This window comes from Zosterops lateralis, assembly GCF_965231275.1.
Source record: "Zosterops lateralis genome assembly, chromosome: 13".
In the NCBI taxonomy this organism is placed as follows: Eukaryota; Metazoa; Chordata; class Aves; order Passeriformes; family Zosteropidae; genus Zosterops; species Zosterops lateralis.
In genome coordinates, this window is record NC_139773.1 from 5,600,471 (window position 1) to 5,620,050 (window position 19,580).

The 19,580-nt window shown below is 38.6% G+C and overlaps 1 protein-coding gene across 7 annotated transcripts in view; it reads right to left on the bottom strand.

The window, feature by feature from the left end:
• Positions 1 to 1,401: 1,401 nt before the first annotated feature.
• The window catches only part of TJP1 (tight junction protein 1), a gene marked incomplete at its 5' end in the record, with an annotated part of 157,411 nt that continues 139,232 nt past the window's right edge, over positions 1,402 to 19,580 (bottom strand). For 2 of the 7 annotated variants that reach the window (XM_083871027.1, XM_083871030.1), the window contains 10 exons: positions 1,402 to 3,017; positions 6,275 to 6,418; positions 6,713 to 6,930; positions 8,219 to 8,660; positions 9,348 to 9,520; positions 15,361 to 15,585; positions 16,087 to 16,181; positions 16,524 to 17,426; positions 18,173 to 18,424; positions 18,838 to 19,191. In XM_083871027.1, the coding sequence (XP_083727153.1) occupies positions 2,923 to 3,017; positions 6,275 to 6,418; positions 6,713 to 6,930; positions 8,219 to 8,660; positions 9,348 to 9,520; positions 15,361 to 15,585; positions 16,087 to 16,181; positions 16,524 to 17,426; positions 18,173 to 18,424; positions 18,838 to 19,191 (2,901 nt within the window). In that variant the 3' untranslated portion in view covers positions 1,402 to 2,922. The remainder of the gene's footprint in view (positions 3,018 to 6,274; positions 6,419 to 6,712; positions 6,931 to 8,218; positions 8,661 to 9,347; positions 9,521 to 15,360; positions 15,586 to 16,086; positions 16,182 to 16,523; positions 17,427 to 18,172; positions 18,425 to 18,837; positions 19,192 to 19,580) is intronic. The other 5 variants (XM_083871032.1, XM_083871029.1, XM_083871028.1 and 2 more) reach the window with 5 other exon arrangements.

A 19,580-nucleotide genomic window follows, 5' to 3' on the forward strand; every position in this document is an offset into this window, starting at 1 on the left:
GACATCACTGAGACAAATAGGAAGAATTGAGAGATGCAGTTTTTGAACTTGACATCAAACAGTATATAGAAACAATATTACAATTTACAGGTGAACTTACCTCCTGCAGAGCCTAGCCTATATAAAATACATAAGGACTGCAACCACTTGCAAGGATAAAGATTTCAAAACCACTGTTATTTTAAAATAAAATGTGTTCTTTTAGCCTAGTTATTTGCACTGGCCATGTTTTAACCCAAATTAATGGGATTTAACAAGAAAGAATGCATGCACATGGCTCACATCAGACACTTTTACAGACATTTCTACAGGCAGATAGCAAAAGACAATCTCTCCAACAGGCTGCTTTGCAGTAGAGAATTGCCACATTTTTGAACAGCATCAGTTTCCCACCTCACTTATGAAACAAGAGCAGAGCAAAAGCTGGTATTTTTTTGTTTGCTTTTTTTTTTTTCATTTTGCTAGAAAGGCATAACCCTATGCTCTTTAAAAAGTGAAGAGCAGCAAGATGTTCCCTGGATCACTACAGTAAAATCAACACAGAACAGTTACACCTTACAGCATGCTGGACTCAGGATGCCCAAGACACAAAATAACACCACTGGAAAAAGTCCATGCAGTGTAAAGCCAGGGTGCCCCAAGTGTGATTGTCTGACTCATTTGTGGTGTTTCACATGGTCCTGGGTTTGGCTGGGATAGACCTGATGTTCTCCTCAGTAGGTGGTGCTGTGCTTTGAACTTCATTACACCACTGTTGATAACACTGATGTTTTAGTTTTGTCGAGTAGTGCCTACCCTAGGCCAAGGACTTTCCAGTGTCTCATGCTCTGCTAGTGAGTGAGATAAGCCTTGAGGAGGAACAGTAACAATACTAAATAAAGTGCATCTTCTGGGCTAAGTCATGCCTGAGAAACAAAACTTCCTTGTAAGCAGAAGTACAGAAAGGAAACATCAGGGTTATGCACTGTTTCCCAGCATTTAAATTTTTTCCAGCATTTAAAAATATCTTTTAGAACTTATTTTCCCTGAGAAGACTAATAGTAGTTAGCCATGGAATACTCCAGTCAAGTAATAGGACTCTGTAGGAATAACTTGAAAATAAATAGAGCTAAACTGTGTGTAAATCTACATGCAAGAACATTACCAAGGTTTTTGGAAGATTGGGCGTCACAGCTAAATTAGCCCAACATAATGAGCCAAGAGAGAAGTCTACCACTCCTACTTGTATTGATAATTCCAATGGATCCACACTGGAGTTCATCATTTCAGCAGCAACTGACTCCACAAAGGAGATCTGCTACAGCTATGAACATATGGCAGAATCCAGCTGTTTACTTACACAGAAAAAATAAAATCAAAACTCTGTTATGTACACATAAATGCATTTCAGAAACAATAAGGTACTACAATCATCTTTATTATTTTAAAAACAGTTTTATTCTGTATATTTAGAAACGTGTAATTTTTAATAACTGCAGAGAAAAAAAAAATCAGCCACACCTGAATAGCTAATAACTCATTAACAGAATGCAGTGGTATATTATCTAAACAGTAGTAGTGCCATTGTGCCGTAATAAATTGTCTATTAGTAAAAAAATACATTTCAGGGCACATAGTACAGCATCCTTATGACAAATTACAGTAGGGATACTTTTCAAGAATTTAATCAAAGTAGAGAATTCCGAGTTATATTCTTTAAATGCAGCACTTTAAAAGGTAACAACTTTGTGCATTTTTAAAAAATGTCCTCGTTCGTATATTGTAGAAATGCTGCTTTATTGCTGCAGATGTCAAAGTTCAAGGCTCAAAAGGTATGAGAATACAAAGATATCCTTAAGAAACTTTGTTTGTTTTTATATATATTTATATATATAAAAAGGTAAAGCTTATAAAAGTTAATTTACAAACCAAAAACAAAAGTGGTATGCACGCATTATATACAAGCAGTCTATAACATCTATAAATTTTCAAATGCATAGCAGAAAACATACCATCATTTTCTTCTGGTTCTCTTCTGGCTGATGAACACAAACAATGCTCGTTCTCTAAACCAAACTCACAATTTTTTGTGGTTGTTGTTCCCCCCCACCCCAGTCTCTCATGATATAATATCTACGTAAGCACAAAAGCCATACAAACTTAATACAGAGAACTATGAGAGCTAAGACTATTAAAAACATGAGGGTAAGGCATCCCTGCTGGTTAATAGGTCTGTAATAATGTGGTTAATTTACAAATCCACAGAGGCATCTGAACCATAGTCATCCCACATGCTTTTCCCCCTCCCCCCTGTTCTCAGGACAATGTTTCCATATACAGCAAGTAGATGTGTTTGCATTACCTCTCAGCAGAGGAAAACATCTAAACTGTGCTACCCCAAGCTGACTGCCATTTCATTGGACATATACACCAAAAGTCATTTAAAAACCAGACCAAAAGGTAGTCTCGTGAGTTAAAAACACACAGTTGCAAAAACGCAGGCCAAAATCTGTGTTTTCGACACTGGAGTAGGAAAAAAATTTAGTTCCTCTGTGTATAGTTTCATTGGTACTTTCAGATAACAACAAAATACTAGTAGTGTCCTTTAACAGAGAAAAAAAAAAAACCTCAAAAAAAACAAAACAAAAAAAAAACCAGCAACAGAAAAAAAGAAACAAAAAACCCAACACACAAGAACAACCAAACCAAAGCATACAGAACCTGCAAACGCCTTGTTCCCCCTGTACACTCCCTGCTTGTGGCATGTATTGTGACCATGGTTCAAAGAATGTACTTGCTAATTCATTGTTAGTTAAAGCAAGATGCTTAAACACTAAGATCCATTATCACTTATAGAACAGTTAATACTTGATAGAGTGGTTCAGTTTATATGTAAGGTCCATCTCAGTTTCATATTATTTACTCAGTCAGCTAACTTAATATTTAGAAGTGGTCAATTAGGACTGAGACACAGTTTGCTCCAACAAGATAGTTTGGATCCCCGGGAAGAGACTTGTTCTGCCAGGTTTTGGGGTCACCTGTGGGAGGAAAACACAATGCTGGTGTTTAGTATCTGCTGTCACACAGTGTACATCTTGAAACAACCAAGCTTTTGGACAGGAGCTTTTAAGTTCTGAAGCAACACCTCTTTTGTTTTTTCTTTTTTTTTTCCTTTGTTGCTGTTTTGTTTGATGGTTTAAAAAAACCCTGCAGTTTGCATGTTATTAAAAAAAATCCCTTAATTTTCATATAACATAGGTCAGTTATTCAAAACAGATGCTGTGGCACTCAGGAACTGGTAAACGTAACTCATACTACTCTACTGCACCAACACAGTGCTTTCCATTTGAGACTTGTTAACAGTGAATCAGGTGTTCACTGGCTCCTTCCTAAACTGCCATTAAAAAAAAAAAAAAAAAAAAGAAATTTTAGAAGCCAATGCGGGTAAGATGCATTTGAAGTGTCTTGGAACAGTTCTGAGCACAGATGAGGCAAATCAGAAGTTATGTTGTAACTAAGCACTATGACACATTGGTAGTTTTATTTTCTATGATGAAAATAATTGTAGACAGGATTGTAGTCATTTTGCAGCTACATCCAGTGTAAGTGTTTAAAAGCCTGAAATACTGAAAGGTATTCCAGTTAACTGGTACATAAAAATCTTTACAACACATCTTATCTACTCCTGGTCAAAGGTTCTGGGTAACAATCTGTTACAACAGAATGCCATCAGCTGCCATCTCACCAGACCAAAGGTTACATTCCCTCTACACAGTCAATTGTCTCTTAAGTGGAGACAGTATTCTTCATTTACCCACCTAAAATCACTACCAAGAGTTGCTACTACACAAAAGGTGTCATCATCCTACTATGGTAGAAAGTGAAAAATGCACTGAACTTCTCTTAAGCCTTTCAGATAAATGACATTAAGTAGCTTGGCCAAATAAATCTGCCTTGAGGAGAAACATGTAACAAGCTAAAGAACCCAGTCACACACCTGAGGCCTTGGTATTAAGCGAGAATGATACAAATTCCACATAATTTTCTTGAACTCATGAAAACAAAATGAAGTACACAATGCACTGAGTGATGGCAACATCTAACGCAGTGACAAAGAATAGAAGTGGCCGGTGTATAGTCAGAGGACACAAACAAATTTACTCCAACCAGCTGAGACTGCTTATTTCAATCAAAAACCTCAACAATGCTGGAGAATTTTTCCTTTTATAGATTCAGGAATTTCCATTCCCAACTCTTATGTCCAAACGTATTAAAAGAGTAGAGCAGGACTGTAAGACGGTCGGGTCCTAGTCTTGCACATGGGACAGGCAGACTTGTTTCCAACCTTTCCTTCTAAATACATAGCTATGGAGGATGGTTTTCCCATATTTTCCCATAAAACTGCTTTGAAAAGGAAAATAAAGAGATCACTCAGTATTTCTTATGTTCTAATCAGTGTGGCCATAAAAGGCAACTTTGTTTCCCAGTCAGCTTTAATACCAGAATCAGTTAAGCTTTTGCAGGGTTTAAGAGTAAAATACCAATGTATGAGGCTTAAATGTGGCAGAAAGGATGTTAGTAAGTGCAAATGAATGTCACTTTTAGGACAGAACATGGATACATTGAGAAAAGATGAGGTAGAGCAGACGACTGAAGAGAGAAAAACCCCAGAATTGCATAAATTGTTATAATAGAGCCACCCCAAGAATCAGAGTCCCATAACCAACTAATTTAGAAAGAGAGAAAACAATTATTTATTTAAGACACAGTATGGTCTACTTACATATCATAAGACAGAATTGCCTAATCTTTAAGTTTGTCTCAAAAGAGCAATGTTATGATATACATCCCATTTCAGATTAACAGAATGTGGTGTTATATTTACAGTACAGAAAGTGTTAGGGTTTAAATATACACGCTCTTGCTTTCACCCACACATGCGCGCACACACACATCCCACTTTGGAAAGGGAGGAGAATGTCTCAGTGACTTCAGTTATTGTTTAGGTCATTTGAGTCCTCTCCCTTCACTTCAAGTAAGTTCATGAACAGGTGCTATTAGTTACAAAGGAAGTGCTCTGTTGGTTTTGTACATAGTTGTCATATCTTTTGGGACTCTATCGTTTCTGAGCCCGTGTTTTAACACTGCCATGTATACACACATTGTTAAATAGATGCATGCAACACATGCATAGAATAGCTTATAAAAAACAACTAAAAATTATTGCCATTAATACCTCTAGATTATTGATTCCCCATGAAGGGGATTGATGCTTCAATCTTTCAAAGCATCAGTGCTTTGGTGTTGACAGTGATAGATACATTGGTGAGAGAAGATATGCATACATGGTGGCTTAAATGCTGTATAGAGAAATACATTTTTCACTCAGTACTCAGATCACATGTGCACATAAATGGCTTGAATCTTCCACCATAAATTTTGAAAGTAGCTGAATAAAACCTTAAGACTCTTTTCCTCAGATGTGCAAACATTCCTTTTTAAATCTCTGTAACCTCACAGCCGTTTCATGAAATTGCTTGAAACTTGCCCAGAATTCTCAATTAGGCTCCTCACTGACAATTTCAGCCAATACATTCTCTCCCTCATCCCAGAAAGCCACAGTGAGGTAAAAATGAACAGGTAAATAAAATTGCAACCTAGTTGCAACTTTTACTATCAACCAGAGACTTCTGGATAAAGGCAGTAGAGGAGAGATAGGTAGGAGCAAGCAAGAAAAGTCTTTTGGAGAAACCAGCTACATTAGAATAAATTGTAAATGCTTTTACTGAACACTATAGTTTTCTTAAATGACCCAATTGTTAGCATCAACTTGCACACATGGAAACAGTTAACAAGCGTTAAATCATGATTTATGAGCATGCAGATTGTTAAGATTTGCCAGAGTCCTATATGGTTAATTAAGCAACAGACAAACACCAGTTATGTTACAAAGGCCAATCAGAGGTACATATTCATTTCCTCTCAATTTTAGTGCGACTATCATTTCAAGTGTATTCAGCTGTAGCAGTCCTCAAGAAAGAAGACAGAATAGAAAAATATGGTAATATTTAATAGACTAGAGATATTACTCTTTTTCTGCTATCATGGTTCTAGCTATGAATTTGCACCATGAGTAAATGTAAGAAAGACATTTGTAATGAAAGTGAAATGGGAGAGTTTGACACAAATACAATGATTGAGATTTTGTATTACACAGCATCACCTTTAGCCAAAATAACTTAAATTATTCGATAGCACCCAAAAGCCCCAAAAGGACAGAGGGAGGACAGCATACCCGACGAGGAGTCGGAGGATTTTAGAGCAAAAGACCAACCATCAGGGGTCATAGACGCACAGTGTGGCAGGCGCAGCTCCACTGGCTTCAGGAATTTCAGTCCATGAGGCCCACACATTACCAAGGGGCTGAGAAGTGTTTCACCTACAGTTAAGAGAAAGAAAAGTCTGTTACTCACTTTTTGTGGAATACATTCTAAGTATTACACAATTACGCTGTAGAGCTACTCAGTAACTCAATTTGGAAAAAATATGAACATTTAGACCTGTCAGTAAAGCACAAGATTGCTTCTCACTTAAGTGACTTTCCAATAGAACACACTACAATCTCAAAATGAAAGCCATTGAAGCACATTAAGGTTGTTTTCATATTCTGTTTTGTTCCTGTTAGAAAATAATTGTATTAAATAACAGAACAGTGTACAGTGCCAGCTGTTACCTTTCTCTTTATCCAAAGGTGGAAGTATACTGTTGTCTCTGCAGACTTTGAAATATATTTCTTGCTCTATTCCCTCTGGAATGGCTCCTTGTGGTATAATAATACTAACTCCAGTCTCTATGGAGCTCAATACACCACCATTGCTGTTAAATACACCTCTTGCTGTGGCTACAACAGTGTGTCCATCTTCCTCCTCCTCATCCTCAAGTGCTGTAGGGCTGAAAAGACAGAAAGCCTAGCAGTTTTATCAATATTTCCTTCCTGAAACTGTGTCAAAAAAACCAATTCCACCCAAGAAAAGCCCCAAAACAAAGAAAGAAACCCTCAACAAAGAAAAACCCACCAAATCTCACAAACTCTGAAAACATTCAGCAAGAAGTTAAAGCAAGAATTCACACCACCTGAATCTTGTGTTTCCAACTGCCTGCTTCTGGCATTATAGAGAAAGAGCTTATCTCAGCTACACATTCAGCTTCAGAAAAGTAAATACAACTAACATTGGAAAGTTTGGTTTTTTTCCAAAACCCCATTCTGACTTTAATACCAGAATAACTAATAATTCTTACTCAAATGACACTGGACCCTTCTACTTACACATATATAGAAAACAAAGCTTGTAAAAAAAAACCAACAAAAACAACAACAACAACAAATAATAATAATAATAATAATCTATATAAAAAAAAATTTACACACTTTTTCCAGGTTGCCAGGCTACAACTAAAGAGAAACTTGTAACTTTCAGGAAACTTGATGAAGTTTTCAGAAAAGTTTCAAAAGAATTTCACTCAAAGAACCAGTAACTCCAAAATGCAGCAGTCTACAGAACTACCTAGCATAAAACATTTCTCAGGTGCTTAAGAGCATATAGGACAAACAGCAAAATTTTAAGTCTGGTTCATGCGTTGTTATTATCTTGAAATAAAATATTAATAAAACACTGTTCTGCAAAAGCAAATAGTTTAAGGTTGTAACAGCATTTGTAAGCTCTTGACATAGTTCTTATACGTATTAAAGCATATTAGGCAAGCATGAGCTGTAATTAAGCAGCTGCTGGTTTGTCCCACAGTAAAGAACATCTATATGAAATTACAGAAATTACTTTCTCTTTTCACAAGTATTTTTAAAGTATCCCTTATCCACATGTCCCATGAGGTCTCTCTAAGCACACAATAAATACAATTCAGTGCAATAGCTATCTTTAGAAATTAATTCCATCTTCTGGAAATAGATTGCAAGGACAAATTATTACTATTTACCAGAAAATTTGTAATTTAGTATGAGAAATAGGAAGTAAAAGCCATGCCACTTTCTAATAACAGAATGCAAGTCAGTACAGAGACATAAAACACATTTTAAGTATCTATCCTTTTGCAGAATTTATAATCTTAACATCCATCTTTCAACCATATCATCAACAGAAATTGGAAGCAGAATTTAAAAAGCTGTATTTTTCACAGATGACCTATGGATGTACAAGGGGAAAGAGAAGGAGTAGCAGCTCACCTTACAGGAATGGCTTTAGGCACAGCATTAACATTATTTGGTTGATATTTAGGCTTGTCGACCTGTACAGCATAGGTGTCCATTCCACTCTCAAAGTCGGGAGGCTGCGATGAGCTGTGTGCTTTCAAAATTGGTTGAGGAGAATTTGAAGATTTTGATGGCAACTCTGGTTTATGCTGAGCTTCATTTGGCAAGAGATTGTGGTTGAATTTGGGACTCTCAAACTTGCGCTCAAAGGGCCGTGCAGCGCTTGTGTAAGGTTTGGTTGAGAAGCGGTTGTAGGAAGGAGTGACTGTTTTCTGAATCTGCTCAGTTCCATTAACAGGGCCTTTGTCAGGGAAGCTTTTCTGAGGGTAAAAAGTGGACTGCACAGTGTCCTCTCTAGAGGATCTGAAAATTGCTGACTTATTCTGAGGTGGAGGAGGGTCGGACACAGAGTTAACTGCAATGAAAATGAAAATACCCGAACTTGTCAGTAACCACCAGAAATGCCTAGTCACATTCACTGAGGCATAAGAACACATTTTAGTCAATTCTTAATCTTTGGTATAAAAAATATACAGGTTCAGCTTAGCTCTCTTAGATCATCTGTCCTATTGCATTTTGTAGATCTAGGCAAGTTATCTAACATTTCATTAAACATGTTGGAGACAATGGTATGACCTTTCAATAGAAAGGTTAGAATAATTTATATAATGATCAAACCCTCAGAAAAACAGTACTGAAATACCATTGAGTGCTTGCACAAACCAGATAATTCAATTGAACTGGGCAATCCCTTCAATGTGAAAGTGATAACGTTTTCTTTCATGTTTAGAAGCCTACAACTATTACTCATGTCAAAAGAATGCTGGTCCAAAGCACCGGGAGTTTTACTTCACCTTTGCTGAGACAACTGAGACAGTTACAGGTACTATTAATACCTGGAAGCTACCTGGTTTCAGATAGAATCACAAAATAATTTCATAAAACTCAATCTCACTACAGTAAAAAACTATTTTCAACAATAATTATTCCATGTTTCAGTTAGAGAACAAGAGAGTTACTCATGTAGACATGCTGAAGCAGCCCCACAAGCACCTGACAAGCAATAGCTGTTCCCACAAAGGTCAGCTTTGTAACTGCTCACCTTCAGAAAGTGCAGGCTTGTGGTGTGCTGGGAGAGACAGGACAGGACTGTTAATTGACTGTGGCTGTGTGTACTGGACTGAAGAAGCAGGAGGAGGAGTTGTAACTTGAGGGATTGGCTCATAGCGTTTTTCACCAACAGGTCTGTCCATTGATTCAGTATCAGGTTTCCCCCTGTTGAAATAGAATTAAAAACCAAACATTTGACTGTTCAGTTTCCTCACAGCTCCTGCACTCACTGCTATTTTTTGTCTTCTATGATCACCTGATTTCCATCTCTTCCTATAAACATTAAAACATTATTTTCTTGAATAGCCTGTCTCAAGTATAGAAACATTTATTGATAAGCACAAGAGATTCAGACAACATTGACCTTTAGAAGATTAGTAACACAAACCAAGGCAAACAAAAGGCAGATGACATTTCAGGTGTATTTGCATAATTGCCTACTAGATATTAATTTTTCATTTGGAGCAATTTCAATGAAAGAGTGTTCTCTAATTTCATGGGTCTTTGAAAGAAAAATGCAGATCCACTTCTTTTTGGAGTTGTTTTTGAAAAGCATAATTAGCCAAGAGGACAATGGATTCTAATATAACTTCTTTAAATACACCTAGTATTTGAGCAATGCCATCTTAATTAGAAATGTAATCAGCTTAAGCTTCACTAGCTTTATGTGCATAGTGTATGTAAGTTTAAAATCTTATTTTCAAAACATTTTTCTTTCATTAGAAATGTTTTTCCACAGATTTACTTCAGAAAAGGACCGATTTCACAAACACCTGTAATTTTGGATTGCAAAATATTTATTGCGCTTACTTCCAGATTTTGTGTGTTTCAAATTTTAAGTGCACATAATGCCTGTGATGAAATGTAACAGTGAGAGGACACCTGAAAACATCCTCACATCAACAACAGTCTTACCACTTGATGTTCCTTTTCAAGTAGTCATAGCTAGTGTAAGAGCCAAGAAATCTAGGTGATGGCAAAGCAAACAGCAATAGAAGAATGAAAGAAAACAGTCATTCTATCTTGAGCATATTATTTCTTCACACTTTTTATGTTAGTCCTAGCAGCTGTCATATGACAAGGTTGTTGAAACAGAGACACTATCACAGATGTTTCTGACAAAACCTTTACCATATGCATGTGTACAGTGATCACATACTATACTCCATATGACATTTGGTCAGTGAATTAGGAGGTAATCAAGATCTTGTACTGGCAGATATTAAAAGTAAGAATGAGATTACACTAAGCCATTTGTTACAATCTGTATAAACAAAGTTATTCAATACACTGAAAGAAATTAACAACCTCTCACATGGTCCAATTTGAAACAACTTCTTCACCATAACATTCACAGAATGACAGTAGTTTTGTACTGTACTGCAGAACGTGTACTGAGGGCACATTCATAGCAACTGAGAGCCCACACCATAAAATGATTTTGGTTGTGTTCAATACTACCTAAAAGGACACCCTAGAACTGTTTATGAATACTAGGAGAGAGAATCATAAGTATACTGATGGCTTCCTTTGATTTTTAACACTTACCTTGCTTACATGTAGCAAGAAAATATATTGTACATGAGGACAGCTTTCCCTCATCCCTTCCCTTTCTGTACGTTCATAAACATTCAACAGGCAACAATTCTAGACACCAACCACCTTGGTGCTTCAGAGGAGTATGCTATGAAACTAAGAAAAGGCTGGTAACTTTTGAAAGTCTGCCTGATCACCACATGAATGAGAAGATCAGTGATCTAAACAGCATTTATATGAACATGTCTCCAAAACGAGGGCTGCAAAAAAAATCTCAAAGCTTCCATTCCCACTGATTTTATCCAAAGCCATTTATGCAGCAGCAGGAGTCATTACTGTATGCTCACAGTACAGGTGTGAGCCTTTATTCCAGGTGGGTAGTAGCTGCTCTCTCAGGAAAGTGCCCATCTGAAATCACTGCTTCCCAGAGGGAGATAGAAACCAGGGGAGGGCAGCTCTGCAAAAGCCCACAGAAAAACCCAACTCATTCCATACTGATCAGAACTGAATGCCAGTGTCCCAGGGAACAAAAAAATGGGGAAGGCCAGTATCTTCTAATGAAGGGAGGAGAGCACAAATTTGTGTCTTAGTATGAAGCACACTGTGCCACAGGCTCCTGCCCAAGGGTCAGACACAATCTCATCCACACTGCTCAGAACCTGTGTGCAGCCAAAGTGATCCTCTCCAGCTTCTAAGGGTATAAATGAAGTTCCCCTAATTATTGATAGGCTGTTTCCTAACCTGTTTCCCACTTCATCTTCACTACAAAATTGTTACTTTAACTTGAAATGAAGCAGAAATGAACCCATAGAATGAACCAGCAGGACCCAAGTTATAAGGCCATGGGTGTGACAGCAGCTCTTTGCTGATGTTCAGTGGACTCCAGTTAACAGACACTCAGCAGTCTGGATGCTGCTCCTCACTGCCTCCTCAGCTGAGGCTGCAGCTGCTTGTGTGAGTACTCTAAACCCCACTCAGCTAAGAAATCTCCACTTACCTCACTCTGCAGCAGGTCAAGCTAAAGCAGGTAACTACACTGAACCAAGCAGCAACAAATGCACTACTCTCAACAGGGTTTTCTGCCTCAAATTGCTTCACCTAGATCCACTGAAACACACCCATTTACAAGTTCTACTATTTTCTCACATCAAGAGGAACTGTGCCTTATTCTACAGTTCTTGACAACTGTAACATGCAGATGTGGCATTATCCCTACAAAGCAGCTTTAGCAATGGCATAAATTTCCTAAATTATGAAAATAACTCCCATACAAAATAAAAGAATAAAATAATTTGTAATGAGAAAAATACGTACTGTCACCATACTTACTCAGTGGCAAAGAACTTTACATAATTTGATGTTTCACATTAATATTTAACACTAAGAAAGTTGTAGCTATTGCTCATGAATAAATAAAATCTGTCCTCTGTACCCAGAATACATTATACAGATTATTCAGAAGCAAGAGATTGCATAATCAACAGTTCCTGTATAATCCAAATTTAGTCCTGTTTATTTTTAGAAGAGTTTATTCACAGAATAGCAATTACCATAGAAATTCACTGGGAAAAATTATTAATACTGAGCAAGTAACAGGAACAATGTGGAAACTGGTGAAAGGAGAGTCCTAAACATTAATGTTTCCTCAAGAGAGCAGTTGGTTTGTGTTTCCACACAAGGACACTGCAGTGTACTAAAGGCAGTACTGTCCAAGTGAGCAGCATTCTTGTTTATCTCTTCCCGCTTACATTAATATTTTAGTATTTGTCTATTTGCACTGGACTACCCTGGGTAAATTTTCTTTCCCATGTCTGTCCCTTCCTGTTAAGGGTTACATTCTTTCACAAAGCAAAAACACAACACATGTTTGTCCCACATGATACGTGCAATTGTCAGCCTTAAAACCAGTATTATCTTACTCCTCTGTGGCAGCAAGAGTCACCTACCCATATACAAGCCCTGAAGTTAAAAACTCACAATCAAAACACAACCACAACCGAGCAGCCAATGAATACAAGTGTCACAGCAGACAGACATAGCAGGTAAAAATATGGAACAATCTCTCTCAACCATGAGCTGTTTTGCACCAAGAATTAATAGTTGTTTCTGTCTCTCATGCTTTTCACCATGACAACACTGCAGAAAATAACGAATGTACAATGAAAGCTTTTGACACTCTCCATCTGAAGGATTTTCCAATCCTCAAAATTACTTGATGAAAGCTCACAATACTTCTCCCAAAGCATGACTTGCATTTTCAATGGCAACACAGTCCATGCCTACAGACCAAGATGGATCATCTGTAGGCAACACTGGGTTTTGTATGTGAGAGAGGAATTTTGAAAATTAGTGCTATGAGGCCAGTCAGGACAGTTTTCTTAGGTCTGTGCCTATGATGCCCAGAGAGCAGAACAGCTAAGCTCTCATCCTTCCACCAGAAGACACTGGGCAAATGAAAAGGAAGGATAAGAAGCATCCTTGCCTCAGAATCAGAACTGGTTTCAGACACCCAATATAGACATCATTATGAAAAAAAAAGTGAAACCTTTAAAACCTGTCAAGCTTTTTTGGAGTATTCCAACATTCTTAAGTCACAAAGACAGACAGTGGAAGATCACAAACAATGACCAAACAAGTAAGAACTGTATTCCCAAGTCCCAGCTCAAATTCTTTAAGACAACCACTGGAACATGGTGTTTCAAGTACATGAAAGATCACTTGCACGTACACTCAACATTATAAAACTTCAGCTAGCTAGTTTATTATTTGATTCTAAAGATCTCATTTACATTAAGGCTGCCAGATTTTCAGCTTGACCTGAATAGTCCGTGTTTCAAGCAGGAATACAACCAATACAACCAAATCCTTCAAAACCACCCCATTTTCAGGCTGCATGCAGCAAGCCAAGGTAGCTTTTCACAGTAACAGCTACAGATCTTGTTACAGTTTCAAAACAAATTTAGGTAACTGTGGAGAGTATTCAAAAAGTTTGTGTAAGTATCCTCCAAAATAGCCAGCTCTTTACCTGAACTAAATCTGTGTACCAGCTTTCACACAATTTCTGTATCAAAATGTTCCAAATCAAGGAAGCAAAACAATACAGGAAACAGATGTTTCCATCAACAGATTAAATTCTGGCCTCAGCAATATTCCCCAAAGGCTCAGTTTCCTAATGTCAAACATGGCTAACGTGCACAAGAACAAATGCATTCAGAACTGGAATAAATCAAAACCTTTGCTTTAAAATATGTAAGCACTACTGTATTAGACTAAGAAAATACTTTGTTATGTCCTGCTTATGATCATAGACAGAACACAACCAATGATCTTGATGAGGGGATTGAGAGAACTCCCCCAGTGGGTTCAGGGGTGACTCCAAATGAAGTGGGGGTGTTTGCAGGAGGGTAGGAAAGCTCTGCTGAAGCATCTGGGACAGGCTGGATCAGTGGGCTGAGGCTGAGGCCAGCTCTGTGAGGTTCAGAACAGCCCAGGCTCGGTCCTGCCCTTGGCTCTCACCAACCCCTGCAGTGCCACAGGCTGGGGTACAGGGGCTGCAAAGCTGCAAAAGGCCCTGGGAGTGCTGGTCAACAGCAGCTGAACAGGAGCCAGCTGTGCCCAGGTGGCCAAGAAGGCCGATGGCACCTGGCCTGTCCCAGCCATGGTGTGTCCAACAGGGCCAGGGCAGTGACCATCCATCCCCCTGTGCTGGGCACTGCTGAGGCCACACCTCCAGTGCTGTGTCCAGTTCTGGGCCCCTCACTGCAAAGGAGAACATTGAGCAGGTCCAGAAAATGGCAACGGGGCTGGGGAAAGGTCTGGAGCACAAGTCTTGTGAATTGCAGCTGAGGGAGCTTGGGGGGCTCAGCCCGGAGGAGGCTCAGGAGAGACATTATCAGTCTATAACTCATTAAAAGGAGTTTAGCCAGGTGGGGGTCAGTGTCCTCTCCTGGTAAGAAGTGACAGGACAAGAGGAAGTGACTTCAAATTGTACTTTACGTTGGATATTGGGAACTATTTCTTCATTGAAAGGGTTATCAGACATTGGAACAGGCTGCCCAGGGAAGTCGTGGAGTCACCATCCCTGGAGGTGAAAAGATGTATAGATGTGGCCCTTAAGGACTGATTTAAGCAGTGGACCTGGCAGTGCTAGGTTATGGTTGGACTTGATTTTAGTGGTCTTTTCCAACCTAAACAATTTTATGATTGTATGCTAATAAGTAGTAAGTAAAAGTACCATGTTGAAGGCCCTAATACCTGCCAAAAATGATTAATTTAGAAAAAAAAAAAAGTTAGAAGTATGTGTTTTTAAACTAAAGCTACATCTAAACAGAAAGTTCAGACTTTGTGAATACAAAATCTCATTTCAGTACAAGTCCCTAAACTCCACTGAACAAAGGCAGAATTTCTGCTTTAGTCCTAGATGCCCCCCTCCTTTTTCAAATTAAAAAAGCCAAATAACCCAAACTTACTTAGAATAATTGCTGAAGTTCAGCTGATTCTGTGAATGTATTGGTTTGGTGGGCTCAGAGTGATGGCTGGCAGGAACCTGAGCTGATGGCTTATTTTCAAAACTCCTGCGATCAAAGTAGGAGAGCTGCTTCCTGTAATACTCCTCATCCTCCTCAGGATCATAGTGATTGGAGCGCACAATATCTTCAGGAGGCTTCACTTGAGGTCTCTGTGGTTCTGGGGCCCTAACCAAGAAAAACAATATACAGTTGTCTGGCCCAGTTTAACAAGAATAGGTGCTCAAATTACAACTCTATTTTATAACCTAGCTAGTAATAGAGCAATGAACGTGTAATTCTTATAATTGCACACCTTGCCTTTTTACCTTTATTGCATAGAAATTAGACAGTTGTGACATACCTAAGAAAACCCTTATTTCCCTTATACCTTACCTTTTCCCTTTCATTTTGCTTTCTAATTAGCTCAATTAAAGATAGAAAAGAGCAGAACAGAGATACTTCATAAGTTTCTTCCTCAAAAAAGCTAAGAAATCACTGTATATTTCCCCCACCTCCCAGCAATCACACCCATGAGAACTGACTTCATGCTGCGCTTTACTATTGATACACAAACCATACTGACACATTGCAACTCCCCTCTGCAGTTTCAGATTTGAAGCACTAAGATGTGTTTCTGAATACTCTAAACTTATATTGAAAACTATATTTAATCAGTTGTGCATCTACCTGTAGGTTGTCTTCTCGTGCTCATACTGGCTTTGAGAAGTTGGTTTTGGACCACTCACATTTGTGAGTGCAGGCTTAGGTGCTAGTTCTGGAGGCTGTAAAAAAAAAAAAAAGCACAGCATATTCTCTTAAATTCTACCATTTAGAAAGATAAAGCACTTTATGATTAAGAAAACTAAAACTCTACCTTCCCTTCCTCCAAAAGTAAAAACAAGTACTAGCAAAGGAAGAATTAGAGGAGTTTCCAGTATAGCAAGACTCTGGCAGGTGTTTTCACAAGAAGTGTTTCAGTTCTGCTTTTAAAACATACCACATTTAGATTGCTAAAAGGCAACGTTTAACAAGCAGTAAAGCTTTGTTTCTGAGACAATATTTTACTTCTTGCAGTGCAATCTCATTAGCAAAAAAGCAGGAACTAAAAATCTTAAATTACTTACCTTGACAGTTGATGTATCACTTGTATCCTTCATTTTTTCCAAAGATGGGGATCTTCTCCTCTCAAATATCTTAACCCTACTTCGCACAGACTGTGGTTTCATGGCTGGATCTTCTTCTTCCTCAGCTAGAGATGGTGGTGTAGGCAGTGGTTTACTGTTGGAAGGCAAAACTTCTGGTTTGGTTTGTGATGAAGGGGGAGGAGGAAGAGAAACACCTGAAGTGCTATGAGAAGGCTCATATTGTCCAGCTTTAGCATTATAAGCTTGAGGAGGACCTTGTTCATAGCCCCTTATGTGTGGATCAAAGTACTGCTTGGGTTCAGGAGACCGAGATATGGCTGACTGGTATGGCTGAGCTTCTGGTTTGTATCGGCCGTGGGCGTCGTATCCAACCGTGTGTTGATCCTCGTATCGCACTTGTGGTAAGCTGAAGTTTTTGGGTGCATGCTCATAGCGAGGTCTGCTGTCATAGCTCATTGCAGGGGGTTCCTCAAAACGAGGTTGTGCTGGGTAATAGCTGCGTTCTGTGCTCTCTTCTAGATTTTGTCTGGAATCAAGATCCCTAGGAGGAGGCTGGTTTTCATAAGCTGTTCTTGTTTGGTTATAGGGTTGTTTCTCCTCGTAATATGTCCAGTGCTCCTCATAGGGAGGCACACGGTCATCGTAATGTAGGCGAGGGTCATAACCACGAGAAAATTGATCTACATAGTTTGTAGAGTCATACCTATATGTTGACTGCTCATAATCCCTACTCGGCTGTTTTTCTGCGTACTGAGCCTGGGATTCGTAGATCAGATTTGGGTCTCTCTCCTGTCTCTGTACTGGATGATTAATTGCTGGCTGTTTTAAGACGTAGCTTTGTCTGGATGCTTCTTCATTAATGTATGGATCCTTTCGGTACACCTGTTAGAGAGAGACACTTCTCAGCTAAAATGAAGAGTAACTTCAGTTGCAGTTGAAAGGCAGTATTTGAGGCAAACCCAAGTTTTAAATATTGGCTTTAATTTTGTTTAAAAGCAGAATAATTTGATGCAGATGTTTGCAACCAGAGGAAGCGGAACTTGGTGATTCAAGAGATCTCTTTTAGTCATGTTTAAGAAAAAACATGTAAGCAGATTAGAAGAGAAAGACAAAGGTAGTAGCCTCATGTATGGGGTTTGGTGTTCAGGGGGGCACACACACTTTTTTTCAGAATGTGGAAAGGATGGAAGTGAAATATATAAATACACTAAGATAATTCTAGTATTGCTGAAGAAGTATATAAAGTCATTCAACAAACTGGACTCAACTTCATCATCAATGATTTGGCATGATTTAAATTTTAGGGAAATCAGATTTTTCTTGAGGCCTCATTAACAGGAGAACATTGACAATAAGCTAAGGAAGTCATGTAAAGTAAAATCAAAATACAGAATGCAGCCTTGTTTAAAAAAGTCATGTTTTTGAGAAGTGAAAAGGATAGAATTTGAAGCCATGCACACAAAACATTACATGATGCTTAGCAATTCAGATGGACTGTTTTTTGTAACCTCCATGATTCTCTTAGAAGAAAAAAAATCAGAAGAAATTCTTCAAATAAGGGCAAAACAAAGCTCATGTGCTAGCTTGATGTACAGCAGGAAATCAGCACAACAACGTGGCACAGGTACCTTTGCTGGATCTATATGCGGCGATAAGGATGATGGCTCTTGGTCTCTTAGTACTACATGAGCTCCCTCAGTACTCGGTGTTCTTAAGGGGCCCGCTTGTGGTTGGTAAGAGTTGTAAGGAGCAGCAGTAGGCTCCTCCAGTCTGACATTACTTAGGTTTACATTAGCATTTACTGCAGAGGCTGATGAGGTTGCAGGGTTTGATTCAGGCGACGGGGAAAGGTAAGGGACTGCAGGTGAGGCTTCTGCTTTCTGTGAAGTGTTTAAAATATTTTAAATATACTGCTATTGAATCAATGTATGACTTTTTGCTTTATATTAAAATAATTTAAGTGATGCTCTGACCAATGCAGCTAGATGTAGAATGAAATGTACTGATAGTATCATGCACTAGCACTTCCAGAAATTCATTAGGTTGAGGATTATAAAAGCAAAACATTTAATTAAAGTAGAATGGTACTTCAATCCCCCTCCTGTCAATGAGTCACTAAAACAGGCAGGACAAGCTGATTCTCCAATTCACTGTAATGTATTGTTGCTGATGACAGATTCTTGTATGCACACACAACACTGGTAAGCAAAATATAAGTGAACATTTCTTATTCGAGAGAACTTGCAACCTGAAGCAAGTGTATAGCAATCAGTGTATAAAATGACTTTCTTACCGGCTGAGTAGTAGTTGGTTTAAATCCTGAAGAGTCTATTCTGAGATTTGGCTGTGGCTGAGCTTGAGATGCATAAGCAGGGTAAGTCTGAGTCTCATGATGCATTCCAGAAGAATCCTCTCGAACAGGTTCAGAGGAGCGTGTAATAGCAGATTCAGGAGGAGTCCCAACCTCATCATTCAGAGTTTCATCCAGTTCTTGATCGGTGTAAGCACCCCCTTCTGTGTCTGTGTCCTCATAGTCAGACGTGTGTCTGCTGTCTGTGCTGTACATGGAATACTCACTGCCGGGAGCGGAGAGGTAAGAAAGGCGGTCATCGTGTAAATCAAGATCATCACTTGTAGCACCATCTGCCTGCGGCAAACAAAATTAGGGTACATGTTTATTGAAATACCTTTCAAAGAACACCCTTTTTCTTGCAATGGGGTAGTTTTATCAAATTCAGTATCAATTATCATCATAGGGGACAAGAAATCAAGTTTCCACCACTGGGTACATTAAGCTTAGACCTTAAAGATTTATCTGCAGCCTAGCTCTTTGAATTATTTTACTAAGGGACCAGATGACTGTCAGTCTATGGGAGGCGGGGGACAGTAGTGTCCACAGATATCAAAGTGCTTGGAAAAATACAGAGCTGCACTTTAAAATGGTATCTGATCTTGGAATCATTACTTTGCAGGTACCTATAAGGAGCCAAGCTCTAATCCAAATGTAATTAAGAAATCCATAGCAATAGCTGATTC